Raw genomic sequence first — 19,534 nt, 5'->3', positions numbered from 1 at the left:
TTTTTCCAGGTTTTATTGTCTGGATGTGCAGGCCTGGGAGGATGCAGTCTTTGCACGTGTGGTGTTGACTGGACCACGGGCCGCCTCCCACTTTGTTGGGGAGTAGCTTTGGTACATCCCACTGATCCTGAGTCCATCTGTCTATATGCTAGAAAATGGAGAAATTACTTACCTGATGATTTTGCTTTCCTTAGTGTAGACAGATGGACTCTGCTTCCTGCTCTTGACTGCCGCATGGGTGTGTCAATAGTTGTCCTGTGGGGCTTTGGGTCCCAAGAGATTACTGGTAAGTGTTCATCCAGACCCTAGCTTAGGGTACCTAGAATCTTATGTGAGTTCGCTGTTTATGGTTGGTTGAGTACAGCTCTGGTGACCTGTTTTTAATTTTTTTTTTTTTTAAAGTCTATCCACAGTTTCTTTTGACGGGAATACTGTCAGGCTGGGGTCACTGCAGGGCTATATATACTATATTAGCTTGCTCTGTCTCATCTGCTGGCAGGGGAGCATAAACCCACTGGTCCTGAGTCCAACTGTCTACTCTTAAGGAAAACTAAATTATCAGGTAATTAATTTCTCAATTAGTTTGACTTGCTCATTGTAAACTATTTTTCCTTCTTAAATATGCAAGTCTCCCTAGTTTTTTATATTTTAGGGTGTAGTTTTATCACAGTATGTAATCTCTTGGCCATCCCCGGAGATTATTATTGCTTTGCATGTTTCTGTGGGTGAATGTGACTGGATCAAGGAATTTGAGTACTTCGAGGGGTTTTACTCTATGGAAGTAATGGAGAATGAGTATAAGAGCTATATTGTGGGAACATAGTGGTCTGAGAGCTCAGAAGCACATTCTGATCTGTAGTGATGGCAAAAGCATTTCTCTGAGCCCCAACTAGCTTTACATTCAGGAAATGATTTAAGACTCTTATTCTGTCAAACCTTTCCTGAATGATGTTTTTGATTGTTTGTTAATGTTATTTTTACACTGGTTTTTTTTTATCATTGTTGCTTATGGTATATATTACTGATTTGTGTTTATATTATTTTTTAGTATTATTTTTTTTATAGTGTGTAGCTGTGATTTTTATGTAAGAAAAGCAATATCAAATATATTAAACTAACTAATTTTACTGGAACTAGGCATCTCCAGTTGAAAATAATTTTCCAGAAATTAAGCTTAACCTAGATCCCTCAAGGAAACAATTGCTTTGGCAACTCTGATCCACTTTGGTTTGCTGTGATTTTATTTCAAAGTAATCAAGAGCTGTTTTTTATTGTTCTTAGTACTAATTCTAGCATGCTACTTCATGTAAGACTTGAGTTTGATACCCAACCTATATTCCTGTAAAATAAAAATATCCATCTTTTCCTATTTAGGAGGAGGCCTTCACATTTTTATTTCTCACAAAGAATGATTTCCTTTTCCACCCCCAAGATAAAATATAGGGCTGAGTGCTCATCTCCCCCTCCTCTTGGAACCAAAAACAAATAGTTGGCCAAATCCCCCCCCCCCCCCCACCGCATCCTCATTACTGAAAGGGGATTGGCTGCTTTACCCCTGAGTGAAGTGAATACATGAATACTAAGCCCTGTTAGCTGTCAGTTATCAGCACATTGAATTCAACCAGGAGGGAGGAGGTAAGATCCTTTCCTCCTCTTGGGAGGTGGGAATTTGGCCCATTATTTTATTTTTTTTTTTGTACAGTGGGCAGGCAGTAAGGGAGGACTGGGTGCATGGTGCACCCTACTTTATTGTATCTTGGAGGTGGGATAGGGGGATCTGGCGCTTGGTCCACTACCTTTTTTTTTTTTTTAATTATATATAATATATGTATTCAGTAATCAGATGAGCAGCAAAGTAACCCAAGCAGCTTGAGCCAAATATATTCAGTAGTAATCCTACATATAACTTCTCCATTTGCAAGCTAGTTTTTGGACATTACTTGTTGAGACAAATGGATGTTACCAGGGCTGCCTATAATTGGGAATACTGTAGAGGCATCACTTAATGTCTCTAAGAGGATAGTAGGATGTACCAGGAAGTTCTCTGCAAGGTGATAACCTCCTCTTTTTTTAAGAATGGTATTGATCACCATGCTGGAAGTGTATCCCATCTTCTGGACCATTATAACACTTGGCTGTAATACAGTGGTGCAAATGATGTTGGAAAAGGTGGTGCCTGAGCTGCCCAGTAACCTCATTCTGAACAGCTATTTGGCTGGGTAGGTGTCCAGTAGAGCACCAATGATCATCATACAGTCTGGTTTAATAAAATGGCCAAGATGAAGACAATAGTAATACAAAGCTGAAGGTATAACATATGGAATTTCAATTTGATAACATAACATGCGCACACATGTTATAAAATGCCAGGTCGGCAGGCGCAAGGGGGGGGTATAATTTCACAAAATTGTGCAGTGACGCATTGGAGCCTTCCCCCAGTTCCCTCCCAGTCCGCTCCAATTAAGGAGTGGACTTAGAGGGAACTACCCCTATTTTTTTTTTTGTTTTACCTTTTGCTCCTGCAAAGGAGAAGGAGCAAGTTGCATGCGCCGGCACAACAGCAAATGGCTGCTGGACCACCCCATTTTAAAGCCCCGGCACTTGTGTGCATCCTGGGGTTTATGAGCATGGCCGGGCCCATTTTAAAATAAGCCCGGTGCACATAAGGCCCAGCCACTCGCGTAAACCCGGGATTTACACACGCTGGGGTTTTAAAATCTACCCCTTAGTCTAATAATATAATCAAAGAAGGTACCCAATAACAATTTATTAAACTCAAATAATTAAAACATACAATACATTCATATCATACAAAATATTTTCCAATTAAAAACCAACCCTAATTCTCAAATATTCCCTGAGATTCTCAAACATTTGAGTTTGTGGCATATTGTGGACTCTGGTCGAAGTGGTGATGACTCCTCCCATGGGGAGGGGCCCCGTCTACCATATTGGCTAGACTCTAGTAAGCAGACACTGAAGAAAGAAAGCTTTACTATACTGCTGTTGATGAGTTGAATCTTGCTCAAGGAATGGACAGTGCTGTAGTCCAGCAATATCACAGTAAGCTCAAACAGTCTCTGTAGTTGATGGTATCACCCAGATGTAGCAAAGGTCCGGTAGTGTTCCGCAGCGTGGGATAGGCCGTGAACCTGAAGGGTGGAATGAGGAGAGCTGGAGCGTAGTGATACTCAGAGCAGCAGAGCTAATAACTTCCTTCGGCAGTTGAATGAAGAGAGGGACCTGTGGTCCGAGGTGCAGGATACCCTGAGCAGAATAGGCCCTCGAGGCGCAAGTACCTAGGAGCGCCGAGGGTTTCTGAAAGAAAGCAGACAGGACCCCTGAGGAGCGGGTGTCCTTAAGGTTAGGCAGAGTAACCCCAGAGGGCAAGTAGGAGCGAGAGGCCCCCGAGGAGCGGGTACCCAGAACTTCAGTAGGAGCGAGATACCCCGGAGGGTAGTGAGGAATCAAAGCGAGCAGCTTAGAAGCGGTCAGAATAGCAAAACCGAAGTCCTTGCTAACTCGTTGAATTGGAGCGGAGGTTTAAATACTCGGAGGTACTGACATCATGCGGTGGGGCTGCCCCTGAGGTTCCCGCCATGACGTATTCAAAAACGTAGGCAGCGTGCGTGCCCTAGGAGGCCTCAGGAAGAAGCATGGCGGACGGGGACGCCCATGCTGGCTCAAACACCGAGGGTTTCAGGAAACAGCAGCAGAGGCAGCCATCCTTCCAAGGGAGGAGGAAAAGGGTAGAAGAGAGGTGAGGCAGAGTGGTCACAGCCATCTGTGACCGGATGCAACAACATTCCTTTTCTCAAAAGATTTTTCAGATATTTGTTGATATTCTCAGTTTTCCATCAATGGGCCTTTATTTCACTAATTGCTTGGTTTCATCAGGGGACATTAGCACACATCCATATAATCATATTTGCTTACAGTGCAATTGTAACCAAACCCATTAAATATATATATTTGGTGAAATTGTAATTGGGGTTTTCCAAGAAACAAATTCACTCAGTTATCTACAATTATCATGCAGCTGGCATTGTATAAGAGCATGGTTTTGTGCAACAAGTTCTCCATCTAAGATATAAAAATCAACACAAAATATGATACAGTTTATACTAGATAACCTTAATACTGTCATGAAAGTTGTGAACCACCTTACATACTTCCTTCTGTTGAGTATGCTATTAATAACTTCCTTATACAATAGGATAATATATTGATATTAACTGTCCAATGCCATATAGCACCAATCTGTAATATATAAACTTAATGACTTAACATATGCTATCCAAAAAATTAAATAGCAATAAACTTCACTGGTCAATAACACTGTAATTTACTCTCTTAGAACTCTTTATAGTGGCATCATTCAAATCATCTCCCTAATGCAACTGACCCACCATAAAAACAAATGGCAACATAGTGTCTAAAAATGCCATGCATTCGCACATACATTTACTGACCTATTACATAAATCCTCACAAGATGAAGAGAAGCCAACCCAATCCAAAAGTCCTGAATTTCCAAAAATAACAACTTTGGTAAAATAATCAAGGAGGCTTTGTCAAGGAGAGAGGTTGTAGGTGAAGTGGAAGAACAGTGGGCTAAACTAAAAGGAGCCATAGGAAGAGCAACAAATCTTTATCAGGAAAATAAATACAAATATGAAAAAAAGGAAACCATCATAACTTACCAAAGAGGAGACTGGAAAAGTAAGGATGAAAGATTAGCATTCAAAAAGTGCAAAAGATCTCAAAAACAAACAAATATATATAGGTAAAATTTCTGGTAAAACTGAAAGAGGTGGGTAAAGAGATCAGGATGGCAAAAGCATATCGATGAAGATAGTTTAATGAGGTTAAGCAAGGTGACAAGACTTTCAAGTATATCAGCAAAAGAAGGAAGATCCAAGGTGAAACTGTGAGAGCTGATGAAGAAAAAGCAGATCTGCTAAAATACTCAAAGGTTCTGTTCAATGGATCTTTAGAGGGGGAAATGTTTGTCTGAGTGGAGAAGGACAGATATTGGAAACTATAGGCCGGTTAGTTTGATCTTGGTGGAAGGAAAATTAATAGAGACTTTTTACTAAAAGGAAGAATAGTGGAGTTATCTGCAAGGCAGCTTGGTTTTACCAGAGGGATATCAATGTCAAACAAACCTGATTTATTTTTTATTTTTTTATTGGGTGACCAGAAAATTACGTTAAGGGTATGCACTAAATATGGTTTACTTAGATTTCAGCAAAACTCTTGTTACTGTATTGCATAGGAAATTCATAAATATACTGAGCAGCCTAGGAGTGGGTTCCAAGGTGGGGGACTGGATTAGATATTGAGTGATTAAATGACAGAAGGTAGTAGTAAATGGAATTCACTGTGTAGAGAAAAACGTGACAAGTGAAGTGCCTTGGGGATCAGTCCTGGAGCTGGTTCTGCTCAATATCATTGCGCAGGGGCTAGAAGAAAAAGTTTGCCTTTCTTGTAGATGACACAAAGATCTGCCTCAGAGTGGACACCCCTGAGGGAATAGACAAAATGACATGTAATCTAAAAAAAAGTTTAAGTGGTGGTCAAATGTGAGAAAATAGTCCCGCATTGAGGAAGGTAAAGAGCTGATGTGCACTGACCAGGAGAGAGCCCTTGGGGTTAGTGTCTGAACTCAAAGGAGCGAATTAATGTGATAAGGCAGTGACTAGAGCTAGGAGGTTGCTTTGATGTATAGAGAGAGGCATACTCGGCAGAAAAAGAGGTGACAATGCCTCTGAACAATTCATTGGTGAAGTTTCACTGGGAGTTCTGTGTTCAGATCTGAAGGCCATATCTCAGAAAGGACAGATAATTAATAATTGTAATTTTTAATTTAATTTCCACCTTTCATAGTGGATTATACCCAGGTTCTTTAGGCCCAAAGGGCCTACAATCTCAGATCTCGTTTATTAATCATTTTTCTCATAAATGCAGAATAGGAAAAAAACATTTGTAAATCAGGCCCCAAGTTTGTACATGAGGCAACGGAGGGTGAAATGACTTGCCCAAGATCACAAGGTATATCAGTATGATTTGAACCCCTGGCTTGCCTGATTTGCAGCCCACTACTCTAACTACTAGGCTATTCCTCTACTCAGAGGCTAGAGGTGGTTCAGAGAAAAGTAACGCTATGCACCATACACAAATTAATACACAACAAAAACGCAGACTGGCTAAACACGGCCCTTCGTGTACACATCCCCAACAGAAACTTAAGATCAGCCAACAAAGCACTCCTAACTGTGTACAATTCTGGTCGCTGCATCTCAAAGATATAATTGCGATGGAGAAGGTACAGAGAAGGGCTACCAAAATGATAAGGGGAATGGAACAACTCCCCTATGGGGAAAGACTAAAGAGGTTAGGACTTTTCAGCTTGGAGAAGAGATGACTGAGGGGGGATATGATAGAGGTGTTTAAAATCATGAGAGGTCTAGAAAGGGTAGATGTGAATCGGTTATTTACTCTTTCGGATAGTAGAAAGACTAGGGGGCACTCCATGAAGTTAGCATGGGGCACATTTAAAACTAATCGGAGAAAGTTCTTTTTTACTCAACGCACAATTAAACTCTGGAATTTGTTGCCAGAGAATGTGGTTAGTGCAGTTAGTATAGCTGTGTTTAAAAAAGGATTGGATAAGTTCTTGGAGGAGAAGTCCATTACCTGCTATTAAGTTCACTTAGAGAATAGCCACTGCCATTAGTAATGGTTACATGGAATAGACTTAGTTTTTGGGTACTTGCCAGGTTCTTATGGCCTGGATTGGCCACTGTTGGAAACAGGATGCTGGGCTTGATGGACCCTTGGTCTGACCCAGTATGGCATTTTCTTATGTTCTTATGTTCTTAAGGTACTGAGGATTGACTCTTTGCCATCTGCGTATTTATAATCCAACACTGTCTCTCAGGTCGTCTCAGAGAGGCCTTCTTGATATTCCTTCACCCAAAATGGCTCACTGAACTGAGACGGGAGTTTGTGCTTTCTCTGTGGTGGCCCCCATGTTTTGGAACTCGCTGCCTATGTTGTGTGTTGTAGACATTCCTGTTGAGCAAATATTGACCAAATAGTCTACGCCATAGGCAAAAAGAAAGAAGACTGTGATGAAGTGTTTGCCTTACACTCTTATGATTTCTCCACAGCATCACTGTGCCTGTCCTTTGAATGTTTCTAGATTAAGTTCAATAAATTAACATAAAATAATTATTTTAGATTATGTATGTATGACTTATATCGCTTAGGGCAATTGCGTAAGTGATCAAGAAGTTAAAATAAATGGAGCAGCAATTATAACCCAAAACAGCAGTGGTATGTCTTCTTCAGGGCTCAGAAAAAAATATAGGGAGGCCAATACTGATAAACATGATGGACTTGGCCATGCTTGGAATAGATTTAGAAACGGAGAAATGACAGCAGAAAAGGACCATATGGTCCATCCAAAATGCCCAGCAAGCTTATGGTAGTATCTGCTGTGCCATGTACGTTACCCTCATTGGTTGCTGTTTCAATCTAATTCCCCATTTTGCCTTGCCGTTGAAGCAGAGAGCAATATTGGAGTTGCATCAAGAGTATGATGGCTTATTAGTTAAGAGTAATAACCACCGCACCAGCAAGTTACCTCCATGCATTCTTTTCCAACCGCTAGCATTTTGGGATCTACAGTGTTTGTCCCATGCCCCTTTGAATTCTTTCATAGTTTTCATCTTCACCACCTCCTCTGGAAGGGCATTCTAGGCATCCACCACCCTCTGAAGAAATATTTCCTGTTGGTTCTGAGCCATCCTCCCTGGAGTTTCATTTTGAGACCCCCAGTTCTACTGATTTCTTTCCAACAGAAAAGGTTTGTCGAATGTGCCTCACTAAAGCCTTTCAGGTATCTGAATGTCTGAATCATATCTCCCTTTCACCTCCTGTATTCCAGGATATATATATTCAGATCCTTCAGCCTCTCCTCATAGGTCTTCTCATGCAGACCCCACACCATGTTGATTGCTCTTCTCTGGACTCCTCCATCCTTTCTCTGTCCTTCTTGAGATATGGACTCCAGAACTGAACACAGTAATCCAAGTGAAGCCTCACCAAGGACCTGTACAAGGGCATCATCACCTCCTTTTTCTTTCTGGTTATTCCTCTCTCGCTGCAGTCCAGCATTCTTCTGGCTTTAGCTATCACCTTGTCACATTGCTTCGCCATCTTCAGATGAGAGGAGGGTTGCGAGATCAGGGGGAGTTGATGTTAGGTTGCATTTGGGAATTTTATATACATATCTAACAAAAGAGGATGAATCTCAACTCTGCAGAATGGATGTGTCATTTTGGTATTTATCTTCCATCGTTCACTATGTTACATCCCAGTGCATTGTGCTATTTGTAGTTCCTTTTATTTTATTTTTTCATTTGCTATTTGGACTGCAATTACTGCAGTATATCAGGATGTGGATGTTTTTTTAAAAATAAAAAGCCTGGCAGCCCTGTTTTTTTTGTTTTTTTTCTTTCAATAAATCTGGGTCCTTTGGCAGCTGAGCTATAAACCAGTGAGGAAACATCACAACTGGGACTAGAACTAGCAACTCTACTGATCAGGCAAAAGAAGTAGATTAAACTGTAGAAGTTCTGTTTTGGCATTTATATAGAATCCTAAACCAGGGCACTCTATAAAAAAAATTACACCGTGCAATTAGTCTTTGCTTAAAGAGATTACAATCCAAATGGGTAACTGAGGCAGCAGGAGATATAACCTTGAGAAAGTTACTGTATTGGTCAGAATATAGACACAAACTAAGAATGTTGAGAGAACTGGGCAGGCAAAGATTTGATTGTTTCCCCTCCCCAAATACTATAAAATCCAAACTCTTTGTTTTTTCTCTGTAAGAAACCACTAACTTAACTTTCATGAAACCATACAATCTAAAGCAAACCAAACCATAGACAGTCTCTCAGGATCCAATGTTTTATCTTCACTGTGGAAAGAAAGAGTTCTGGCTCTTATATATAGGAACAGGAACTGAAGGCAGACGAAGACCACAAGGCATTTCCCCATCTTGTTGTATAAGAACATAAAATATACTATACAGGGTCAAACCCAAAGGCCATTGAGCCCAGCATCTTTTTTTCCAACAGTGGAATACTACGGACTCTGTTTGTTCTCTGGCTTTACCTTCTCTACCTCCCAGCTAAGGATCCTCTATGCCTGTCGTGTGTGTGTGTGTGTAATTTTGCATATGCACAGTCTTTTTGCAACAAATAAGAATAATGAACATTTTATGTCAAAACGTATGGTACACTTGCAACCTTTCTAAGTAATGCTAATCATTGAATTGAAATTGGATCTGCAACTAGTCTGTGCACACAGGATTAGTTGTGGCTGACGCTGCATGAAATGTAACCTACAGTGACTTTTTGGCTTGTCGTTCACAAAGGGGCCAGTACTATGCAAAGTGATAGCGTTTCCCATGAAGGAGACTTGTAATGCCACATCTGGTAGAAGAAGCGAATGAAGTAGGAGAGAGAGACAGGGGGCAGAGAATACTATTATTTTAAACATTTAAAATATTTTGTTTTCCAGCAAAAAAAATGTCTCACTTGCCAATTAAAACCCACGATGCCCAAATTCTTGGTGTTGGAAAAGCTATTGCAGTGCTGACCTCAGGTGGAGATGCACAGGGTAAGTCTTCCAATGCTCTATAGATGGACAATTTTAATGTTGTGAAGCTGAGTTATATGTCTGGGCTGCATGTGATATAGATATTCAGTGGTTGACTGAATTGCCATAAATATCGCACTAGGAATTACTTGGCATCCGAACTTGTGATAAGTGTCGCATGGTCTCCAGGATTATTTAAAGTCTTTAAATTAATGAAATGATTTAATTAACTTTTTAAAATCTAAGTAATGCACTTGCAGCAGTAGGGCCACTTACCTTTGTAGAACCAAATGAAAGAGATAGGCGTAGCTTTATTTATTTTATGGCTTTTATATACCGACGAACGTTGGGAACATCTCATCTGTTTACATAGAACAAAATTAGCAACAAGCTTTACAGGGAACACTTAACTAAAGAGGAATATAAACTTAGTAGAGATAAATTAGTAAACGTTGAGTAAACATATATTCCCAAAATTGCATGGAGGATACAAAGAACATGCTATATACAAGTAACGTATTTGTGACTAGCTTTGGCGAGTTTTACTGCCTTCTTTCATTGTACTAGTGCAGAAAGAGCACCTTGAAAAGCTGTGGCGTACATGTAATAAGATTAAAATGCCCCAGTAGATCAACCTGAAATCTTTTTCTTGGCATATATTTTTGGGGTAGAGGACTTACATGCATCAGAACAGGCCAAATCAGCCAATCAGATTGTCCGATTTTTAAGTTTTCCCAGCACATAAAACCCTTCTATGTAATTGATATCTGACTGACAAGTCAAACTTTTAATGTAAAACAAAATCTTTCCTGTTTCTTTGATCTATCTTTAGATGGTGGTCCCATTCTTCTTATATCCTACTATCGGGCCGCTACAGTAAAAATCGCGGGAGAGCGGGCGCACGCACAGGACACTCTCCTGTGCGCGCGATACAGTAAATAAATTTATTTAAATTAGGCCCGGCGGTAAAAAGAGGCGCTAGGGACACTAGCGCATCCCTAGCGCCTCTTTTCGGACAGGAGCGGCGGCTGTCAGCGGGTATGACAGCAGATGCTCAATTTTGCTGGCGTCGGTTCTCGAGCCCGCTGACAGCCACGGGTTCAGAAACCGGATGCCGGCAAAATTTGAGCGTCCTGTTTTCAACCCGCGGGTTATTTCAAATTTTTTTATTTTTTTTTTTTTACTTTTTTAAACTTTCGGGACCTTTGACTTAATATCGCCATGATATTAAGTCGGAGGGTGCACAGAAAAGCAGTTTTTACTGCTTTTCTCTGCACTTTCCTGGTGCCCGGAGAAATTAGCGCCTACCTTTTGGGTAGGCGCTAATTTCTGAAAGTAAAATGTGTGGCATCTGCATGTTGCGGGCACTATTAGGTTCGGGGGGGGGGGGGGTTTGGACGTGCATTTTCACGCGCTATTACCCCTTACTGAATAAGGGGTAAAGCTAGCGCATCAAACGTGTGTCCAAATGCCGGCTAACAGTGCGCTCCATCTGAGCGCACTGTACTGTATCGGCCTGTAAGTTGTTTCTCATAGCTTCACTTAAAAGAACCCAGTGATGACTAACAATTTCAAAAGAGACTTTTGTGAACAATCATATATTGAGGTACGCAGCTCTGACTTAAGCCACTTGTCCTCCTTTTTATAATCCTAGGTCTAAAAATCCCAAGTTCTAATTAAGATGAAGTATAGACTATAAAATCCAAACATATATGGATCCACTTCTCTAGCACTGACGATGAAGAAAGACCCTTATCGTTGTATGTGTCTCGACCTTTTAATACATAACATCACTTCTGAAGGACTGACACTTCCTTAATTTTCTGGTGATCTTTGAGAAATAAGTTAAGGAAGTGTCAGTCCTTCAGAAGTGATGTTATGTATTAGAAGGTGAAGGCACATGTTAAGATAAGTACTTTTTTTTTTTCTTTCTTCAGTGGTACGGTGTTGTGATGCCGTATATCTTATTTTATAGTGCATTCTATTTTTCCCCCCAACAAATTAGAACCTGGGGCCTTAATGGCTACACTTTTGATTGGTTAGGTACAACTAGGGGGGGGGGGGCGGTATCGGGTAGGTAATGAGTGTGGAATGTCTGTGGTCTGTCTGGGGGGGGAGTGGGAGGGGGGTAGGGGGTTGTATTCTTAACACCGTTAAAATATAAAAATGTGCCGGGGGGCAGCAGTAGTGGTTCCCTATTGTATTATTGGAGTTATATTGTTTGTTTGGACTATACTGTTTTGGTACTGCTGTCTGGTGCCGCTGCTGTATGCCTGTCCGGTATTAATAAAAAGTATTTTGACAAAAAAAAAAGAACCTGGGACTCTTGGACCTATGATTGTAAAGGGAGAACAAATGGCTTAAGTTATAGTTGTGTACCTTGATATCACTATACGAAAAACTTTCTTTCGAAATTGTTAGTATCAGCAGGTTCTTTAGAGAAGTTACTGTTCATTCTACAGAGGTTGGTTTGCTGGTGTTGTGTAGTTTCTCATACTTTTAGCACCTTTTTGGATTAAAAGCTGTGTACCTTTTATACAGTCGCTCCTCTTTCCTCTGTCACACACCTTATTTAAAAACCTCCCTCCCCTATTCAGTTCATGCTATTTTCATGTTTGATATGTCAATGTGATACCTGTGTAAGGTCAGCAAAGCAGCTTTCTGGTTCTTAGCAATAGGAGCAACGAAATGGGAAGAGCTTTTTGAAACCTTGAAGGAAAAAAAATTCAAATTAACAAGGTCTGCATATTTAGGTAAGAGAAGCGCATTGAGGGCCCCAGTGCAGCCACCTCGCGTGAGTCCTATATGGGCTGTCGCTGCTGGGCCTGCGAGTTTATGAACCCGGGCTGTGGAGTGCCATCTATACCCATGGATTTTCTGGTTCAAGATCTTACTGGTTTTTATTTTAACTCTGAACCAAACTATTTCTGCTGCTTTAAACTGAGCCCTTGCATTACAGGCAAGCAAACAGTCTGCTGTCCAAACAAACAAAATATGTAACTCTGGACAGTAAACTGTGCTGGCACATGTCAGGGCAGGGGTTCCAGCAGTCCTATTGGTTGTGGAGAAAACAGCATTTTTTTTTTTTTTTTTTTAAATTTTTGCAGGTTGTATAAGTCCTTTTTGTTGGACTTAAGATATCAATTATGCAAAGATGATGCTTTCAAGATCCTGAAGGTCCTTTTTTTTTTTTTTACATTAATATTTATTGTGGTTATCTTAAAAGGCAGCGCATAGGAGGAAATCTTTTTGATGTTTCACACCTCCAGGTCTTCGTGCAAACTTTTCATGATGGCTGAGCTTGGAACATCTCTTCTAACACCCTCAAACCCAGCTGCTCAGCCATGGTCCAACAGACAGACATGGGCATTACCTTTCTCATCCTCCTCTGGATTATTGTTGTTGGAGAGGGTTGTGTGGTGCAAAAGTGACTAATTGCTTCTACACTGCACCACAGCAGACCCTGCTCCAATAGCCCTCCCGCTTAAAGCAGTACAAGTGGAAGAACATAATCGTCTGACAGAGGGAGCCAGACTCTAAAATCTGTCCCTTTTTTTTGCAGACCAATCTACTCATCGTAACCTTGACTCTGTGAAGTTCCTGAGCCACCATATTGCCAAATGAGTAGATTTGTTTGGCCCACAGCATTTTTGTTTCCTGTTGCGATGAAGGTATCCAGGCTGGCTCAGGGGAGGATGTTTAGCTCTGTCCTGAGGAGAATTATGTAACTTTTTGTATACCTCTGAATGTCAAGGCATACACAGCCTGCATACTGGCATCTTTCTCTCTTCTAGTTAGTCTCTGAAAAAGCATGGGATGGGAATCTAATTTTTTTTTTTTTTTATCTTTATTTAAAAAAATAAAATAAAAATTCCCTCAGGATTTTCATGGTAAGTCGCATATATTGACTTTTTTTTTTTTTTTTTTTTTTGGTATGTGTTCTTGCTTCCGTTTCAGCTTCTGAAATGTGGCAATTATAAGCAGAAGAGAGACAAACCCATGGATTCAGTACCTTCTTTTTTTTTAAGCGATGACTTGTGAAAATAATTACAAATGATCTTGACTGTCTCATATCCCTATCAGTTGTTAACCTCTGAGAAATATCTTCTCCAAGCAACTTACAGTAGTGGAATATCAAGCTGTCTTTAATGTTAGCATCACTTTTGAGTTACTGCCCTGAGCGACTTATCTTTACTTATAGTATTTTTCCCTCCAGGTCATACTTTTGTATGCTGCCTAAGACCTTGATCTTATTTCTGACTCTTTGACATTTAACAGTCTGTAATATCTATCATCGGCTCTGCTATATGACACTGAGTGAAAATATGTGGCTAAAAATATCCAGACGTCGTCGAAAACGTAATACAACTCCCTTGGAATTCCCTCTCAACCCAAACCAAGCTACATGACCTGCCCCAGGAATATTCTATAATTTAAAATAAATTGTCAGCCTGGATAGCTGGATAAAAATCTTACTGATGCTCTAAGATTTCGGAAAAAGCATTCATGCTGCTTTTCTAGCAATGGCTCACTTAGTGGGTCTCTGCTGCTTGGGTTGGCTTTTGGGGGGGGGAGGGGGTGACTACACCCCGAAAGTGTGCCTTGTAAAAAGGGTGCCCTTCCATGTGGTGATGTGGGGCCAGCCTTTTTCATCTTTCCCATTAAAGGTAATCCTTTTCCTAACTCCTTGTCCTACCCATCCCCTCAACATAGTCCCCTTCCACTGGCAGGGGAGAATTGCTTTTTAATTGCAACTGCCACCTCCTCTGCAGTCTTCACTTTGAGGTTTTAACCATACAATTTATTTATTTATTTAAAAGCTTTTCTATACCGTCGCTCAGTGGTGTACCATCACAACGGTTTACATATAGGCACGAAATAGGTTTGGTTGGTTTCTAAGTTATCCATAGGGTGCCAATATTATACGGTTACATAGATCAATAATATATTCTAAATGATAAGTGGATTGGGGTTACTATTTGTCTGATTAATGAGATAATCATATGAGAATACTGTTTTAATTTAATTATGAATAAAATAATCAGTTTTTTTACAGGTGACATTCGCCTGAATATTTTGTTGTTATTCAGCGTCCTCACTGTGAAATGCTTTTTTGTAGAGCCAGGTTTTTAGGCTTTTTTTGAAAAGTTTCAGTTCTTTCATTAGTCTTACATGTCTCCAGAGGTTCCCATAGATTAGTGCTGGCCCTGTATGGTTCAAACTTCATAGTGAAGCTGGCAGAAGGAGACCAGGCCCAGATTTACGTACAGGCAACAGAGGTAACTGCCTAAGGTACTAAATACCTAAGCTGAAAAGAAGTGTTGCACCAGAGATGGACCCTTGGGCTGAGGTAGGGTTGGCGCTATCCATAGGAGGGATCCTACGGATCCCCACCGTCGGCAGGCGGAGTGGACTGAAGGATGGAGGCCGGCTGGTGCTTTACCAATACCAGCCCTCGTTCCCCGCGGGTTGAGCCTTTGGGTACTGGGGCCGGCTGGGCTTAGAGGGGCCTCCGTATGTTGTCGGTAGAAAGGAAGAGAGGTCAGCCCAGAGGCAGCAACAGGGAAATGGAGAAGTCTGTACTGGACAAGACAGAGTCCCGGAGACCCGGGCACCAATAGAACCAAAGTCAGAAAGGGCGCGCCAGAGCAAGAGCAGGCCGAAGCCTGAATAGGCCAAGTTCAGGACGTAGACTGAAAAGGCGTCATAGAGCAAGCTGAAGTCAGGGCCGGCAGCAATCAAGGAGCGGTGGCAAGGCAAGGCTGAGGGCAAGGAGAGTCAATAGCATAGTCAGGCAATATAGAGGTTCGGGCTTGGAGAGAGTCAATGGCTTGGTCAGGCAATACAGAGGTCATGTCCGAGAAAGCAGGAATTAAGGAAACCAGGAACGCAGGAGAATCACCAGGAGGCAATGAGTACACGACCAACATGGAGACCTGTTGCAAAGGCAATCACTGGAAGCCAAGCCTGGCCTTAAATACCGAAGCTTCGGTGACATCATCATCTGTGGCCAAGTTCCCACCACGGGCCCTTCATAAGTGACACCTAGGGAGGAGCACGGCGGCGTTTCTCTGCAGGCCACACGGAGAGGCCTGACGCGGAGCATGGAGGTCTGTAGCTGAGGCTGAGGCACCGGGGGAGGCCTGAGGACGAAGCCGGCGGCCCACCGCTGCCAGATATGGGGGAACTAGGCCTGGATTCGTCAGAGGTGAGGGGACCGAGCCGCGGGGCTGCCATGGCTGGTACACACAACAGAAGTAGACTGCAGCTTTTTTGATATGCTGGTGCTTCCAAATAGGGGATTTCCCCGGCCCCTTGCCCGCCCTTCCCCTGCTTTTAAGCTGATCTCCGGTTTAGCCTAGGGGCATCACAATCTTAAATCTGGCCCTGAAGCAGATACAGGTAAGAAGTGCTACTCTCCTCAGGCCAGTGGTAGGGTTGCAACTTTTAAAAAAGAATCTGACAACTTTGGTGGAGGGGGAAACCACCTTCTCCTTTCCTCTATAACCACCAACTCCCCTCCCCTTCTCCATGGACCTTTTCTTATTGAAGCATAGTCAGGTCTGAGGCCCAATTTAGTAATAGTGGTGGCAGCAGCAGTGCATTGTAAAAGTACATAGGCTGGAGACTGAGCCAGCACCTGCTCTGTTCCAAGATCCCGCAGTAGCCCTGCTTTCAAAAGGGAGATGGGACCTGGGAGCAGAGCAGGGGTGTAGACTCGAGATCTGTGCACTTTCGCTTAGGCCCCTACCTCTAGCAGCAGAGTCATGTCTCTTCTGAGTCATACCCTTAAATGCACATCAGTTAGAGGGTCTAGGGAAATTAGAATGCTAGTCTATATTCTCCTGCACCTTTAATAAGGCTAACTTGAACGGGGAAACACCATTGTCAAGCCACAATCTGAGGCCATCTAAGTCTTTCTTTCTGTTTGTTTGGCAAGTAATTAACCCCTCCCCTCTCAGCCCCTTAAAAGTTCAGGAATGCCTGGGTGGAAACTCCAAATCCTAAGAAAGCTCAAGCCACTGCTATACCCTCAAGACTTCTGAGCAGTTCTACAGGCTCTTCTCGTCTCTAAACTTGACTACTGCAATGCCCTACTACTAAGTCTTCCAGTCTCCACCCTCAAACCCATTCAACTACTCCAAAACGCTGTGGCCAGAGCACTAACAAACAGCAAGAGATCAGACCACATCACACCCATCCTCAAAGACCTACACTGGCTTCCAATCCCTCAGAGAATAAGTACAAACTCTAACCATCAACAACCAAACCAACTGCCTGCCCACCTCCCCCCCCCCCCCCCCCCCTTCTCCTCCATACTCCCACACAGAATCTTCGCTCCTCAAACTCTGGCCTCCTACAAACGCCGCCCCCTAAAGCCACTCAATGGATAATCAACAAGGGACAAACATCTTCTTTTGCCGGCCCCATCCTATGGAACAAACTCCCCACAGAACTAAGAACAGATCCATCCACCCAATCATTCAAGAAAAATCTTAAAACATGGTTATTCCGCAAAGCTTTCCCAACATCACACATGAACCAACCCTAACCCTGCACTCAGAGCAATCACTGCCCCCCACTACCACACCAATAAATTCACCTCTCCACTCAATAAGACACCTGCTCCCCTTAATACATTTTTCCTCCCCATCAAGCTCCTTCAAGATTAGAGATGTGAATCGTTTTTTGTGTTCGTGTCGTTCTTCATTTTTCAGCCGCTGCAGGAAATGTCATTTTTTTGCGGTTTAGGTTTTTTTTCCGTGAAAAATTGTTTTTTGAGTTAGTGCATGCTAACTCCCATTATTGCTTGCTAACTCTCCGTTAGTGCACACTAACAAAAATTGTTAGATTTTGTTAGTGCGTGCTAACTCCCCACTAATCCAAAAAATGAATTTTTGTGAAAAAATGGGAAAATCCCGATCGTTTTTCGGGCTCCCCGAAACATGCCAAATTGGATAATTTCGTTGAAATTTTCCAATTCGGAAAAAACGAATGCACATCTCTATTCAAGATAAGCCCCCTATTACTGTCTTTGATACAACGTATACCTAATGATGATTATTGTTACTCTAATGCTAAGTATTGTTTGATTTATTTATTTAAAGAGTCTTCTATACCGATATTAGTAGAAAACATCATATCGGTTTACATTGAACTAAAAGAGCGGAAAGTTACAGAAAACAGGGGAAAGGGGAGGGGCTACAAATTTAAACCAATAGGAAAGAACGGAAGGCGGAGGGGCAAAACAACAAGCAAATATGAAACCTTGAAAACAAGTGCAATGGCAATTTAAAAAAAAAAAAAAGTTATAACGTTATGCAGCACGGGGGAAATTGCTAAGGGGGGCTGTTATGGGTTTTGGGGGAAGGCTTGTTTGAAAAGCCAGGTCTTTAGTTGGGATCTGAATTTTATAATGCATGGTTCTAGCCATGTTGCTGCTATAACATCTTATTACATTTCTCTAATTTTCTGTACCTGTCAAAAGGAAAGGACTTCCTTCCTGCACCTTCAAATTATTTGTAAACCGATGTGATATGTAAATCGAACACCGGTATATAAAAATAAAGCCCAAGAGGCATAGGAGCCAGCTCTGTGTGTGCAGTGGGTGCTTGAGCACCCTGATATTGAGCAAACTATTTTTATTGTGTCCAGGGAAGGATGATTTGTGTTTAGCACACCTCCAATTGTTTTGAAAAGTTGGCTCTTCTTCTGCTGCAAGGTTAACACTTGTATAGAGATGTTTGGCCCACAGTATTTTTCTTTCCTGTTGTGACGAGGGAGAGCGACAGATGGCAAAGGCAAGATAGTGAGACAGGAGATGAGTCATGCCAGAAATTTAAAGGGTTTTGTTAGCCACTGCCATGAAGACCAACAAGGAAGGACTGGCCACACTGCCCACCCCATGTTTACCTTGGTGGGGGTCCACCCCCAGATTCAATGGAGCACAGTATGTGCACACTCCGTCCTCAGCCCATATAAAGTTTTTACAACGTGCTGTTGCTACTGCTACCACTGTGCTATCCAGCCTTGTACCAGTTCCTGCTTCAAGCAGAATAGGTCTGCAAGGGGGTGTCTGATCTAGAGGCTGGCAGAAAACTGACACATTGGCCAGTTTAAAGATCCTGCAGCCTCATTTAATAAAAACTGGCCAGGCCAGCCTAGCTTCTGGGATGGGATCTTGCAAGGGGGGGACACGGGACGGGACAGATTATTCTCTGGCTTGGGAGTTAGAGGGCAGAGAGATGATTTGTGCTGGGGACTAGAGGGGAGAGAAACGATAGTCATTTTGCTTTATATCCTCTTCATTAGGGGATGCCATTTTTTTTGCTTTCACGCAGGGCACTATTTTTCTGAAGATCTGCAGGTAACCTGGAAGGGTTGGATTTAGTTTCCTCCTTATTTGAGTTCCCTTGCTTCATAGATTGGCTCGAGGTTGGCAGTGCTTCTGGATTAGTCATCATAAATCTTGTTAAAGGAGGAGTTTGTAATAAGAACATAAGAATTACCATACTGGGTCAAAGTGTCCATCAAGCCCAGTATCCTGTTTCCAACAGTGGCCAATCCAGGTCACAAGTAGCTGGCATGATCTCCAAACAGTAAATAGATCCCATGCTGCTATTATGTAGTGAAAAGTAGTGGCTACACCCCAAGTCTATTTGGTTAATGATAGTTTATGGACTTAGAAACATAGAAACATAGAAATGACGGCAGAAGAAGACCAAATGGCCCATCCAGTCTGCCCAGCAAGCTTCCCTCATTTCTTCTCCCATACTTATCTGTTTCTCTTAGCTCTTGGTTCTAATTCCCTTCCACCCCCGCCATTAATGTAGAGAGCGGTGGAGGAGCTGCATCCAAGT

General features: G+C 42.1%; 1 protein-coding gene and 1 long non-coding RNA gene across 3 annotated transcripts in view; one reads left to right on the top strand and one right to left on the bottom strand.

Annotated features, from left to right (window-relative positions):
- Nucleotides 1-19,534, top strand: part of PFKM (phosphofructokinase, muscle) — a 171,063-nt gene that overhangs the window by 17,204 nt on the left and 134,325 nt on the right. For both annotated transcript variants that reach the window (XM_029594992.1, XM_029594993.1), the window contains exon 2: nucleotides 9,597-9,695. In XM_029594992.1, coding sequence (XP_029450852.1) covers nucleotides 9,597-9,695 — 99 coding nt within the window. The remainder of the gene's footprint in view (nucleotides 1-9,596; nucleotides 9,696-19,534) is intronic.
- The window catches only part of LOC115087603, a 129,418-nt gene that overhangs the window by 98,984 nt on the left and 10,900 nt on the right, over nucleotides 1-19,534 (bottom strand). The window contains exon 3 of the long non-coding RNA XR_003855555.1: nucleotides 12,310-12,383. This is a non-coding gene — a long non-coding RNA (uncharacterized LOC115087603). The remainder of the gene's footprint in view (nucleotides 1-12,309; nucleotides 12,384-19,534) is intronic.

This window comes from Rhinatrema bivittatum, chromosome 3 (assembly GCF_901001135.1).
Source record: "Rhinatrema bivittatum chromosome 3, aRhiBiv1.1, whole genome shotgun sequence".
Taxonomy (NCBI): Eukaryota; Metazoa; Chordata; class Amphibia; order Gymnophiona; family Rhinatrematidae; genus Rhinatrema; species Rhinatrema bivittatum.
Note: the sequence above shows the minus strand (reverse complement) of the source record. Positions and strands in the feature narration are given on the sequence as shown.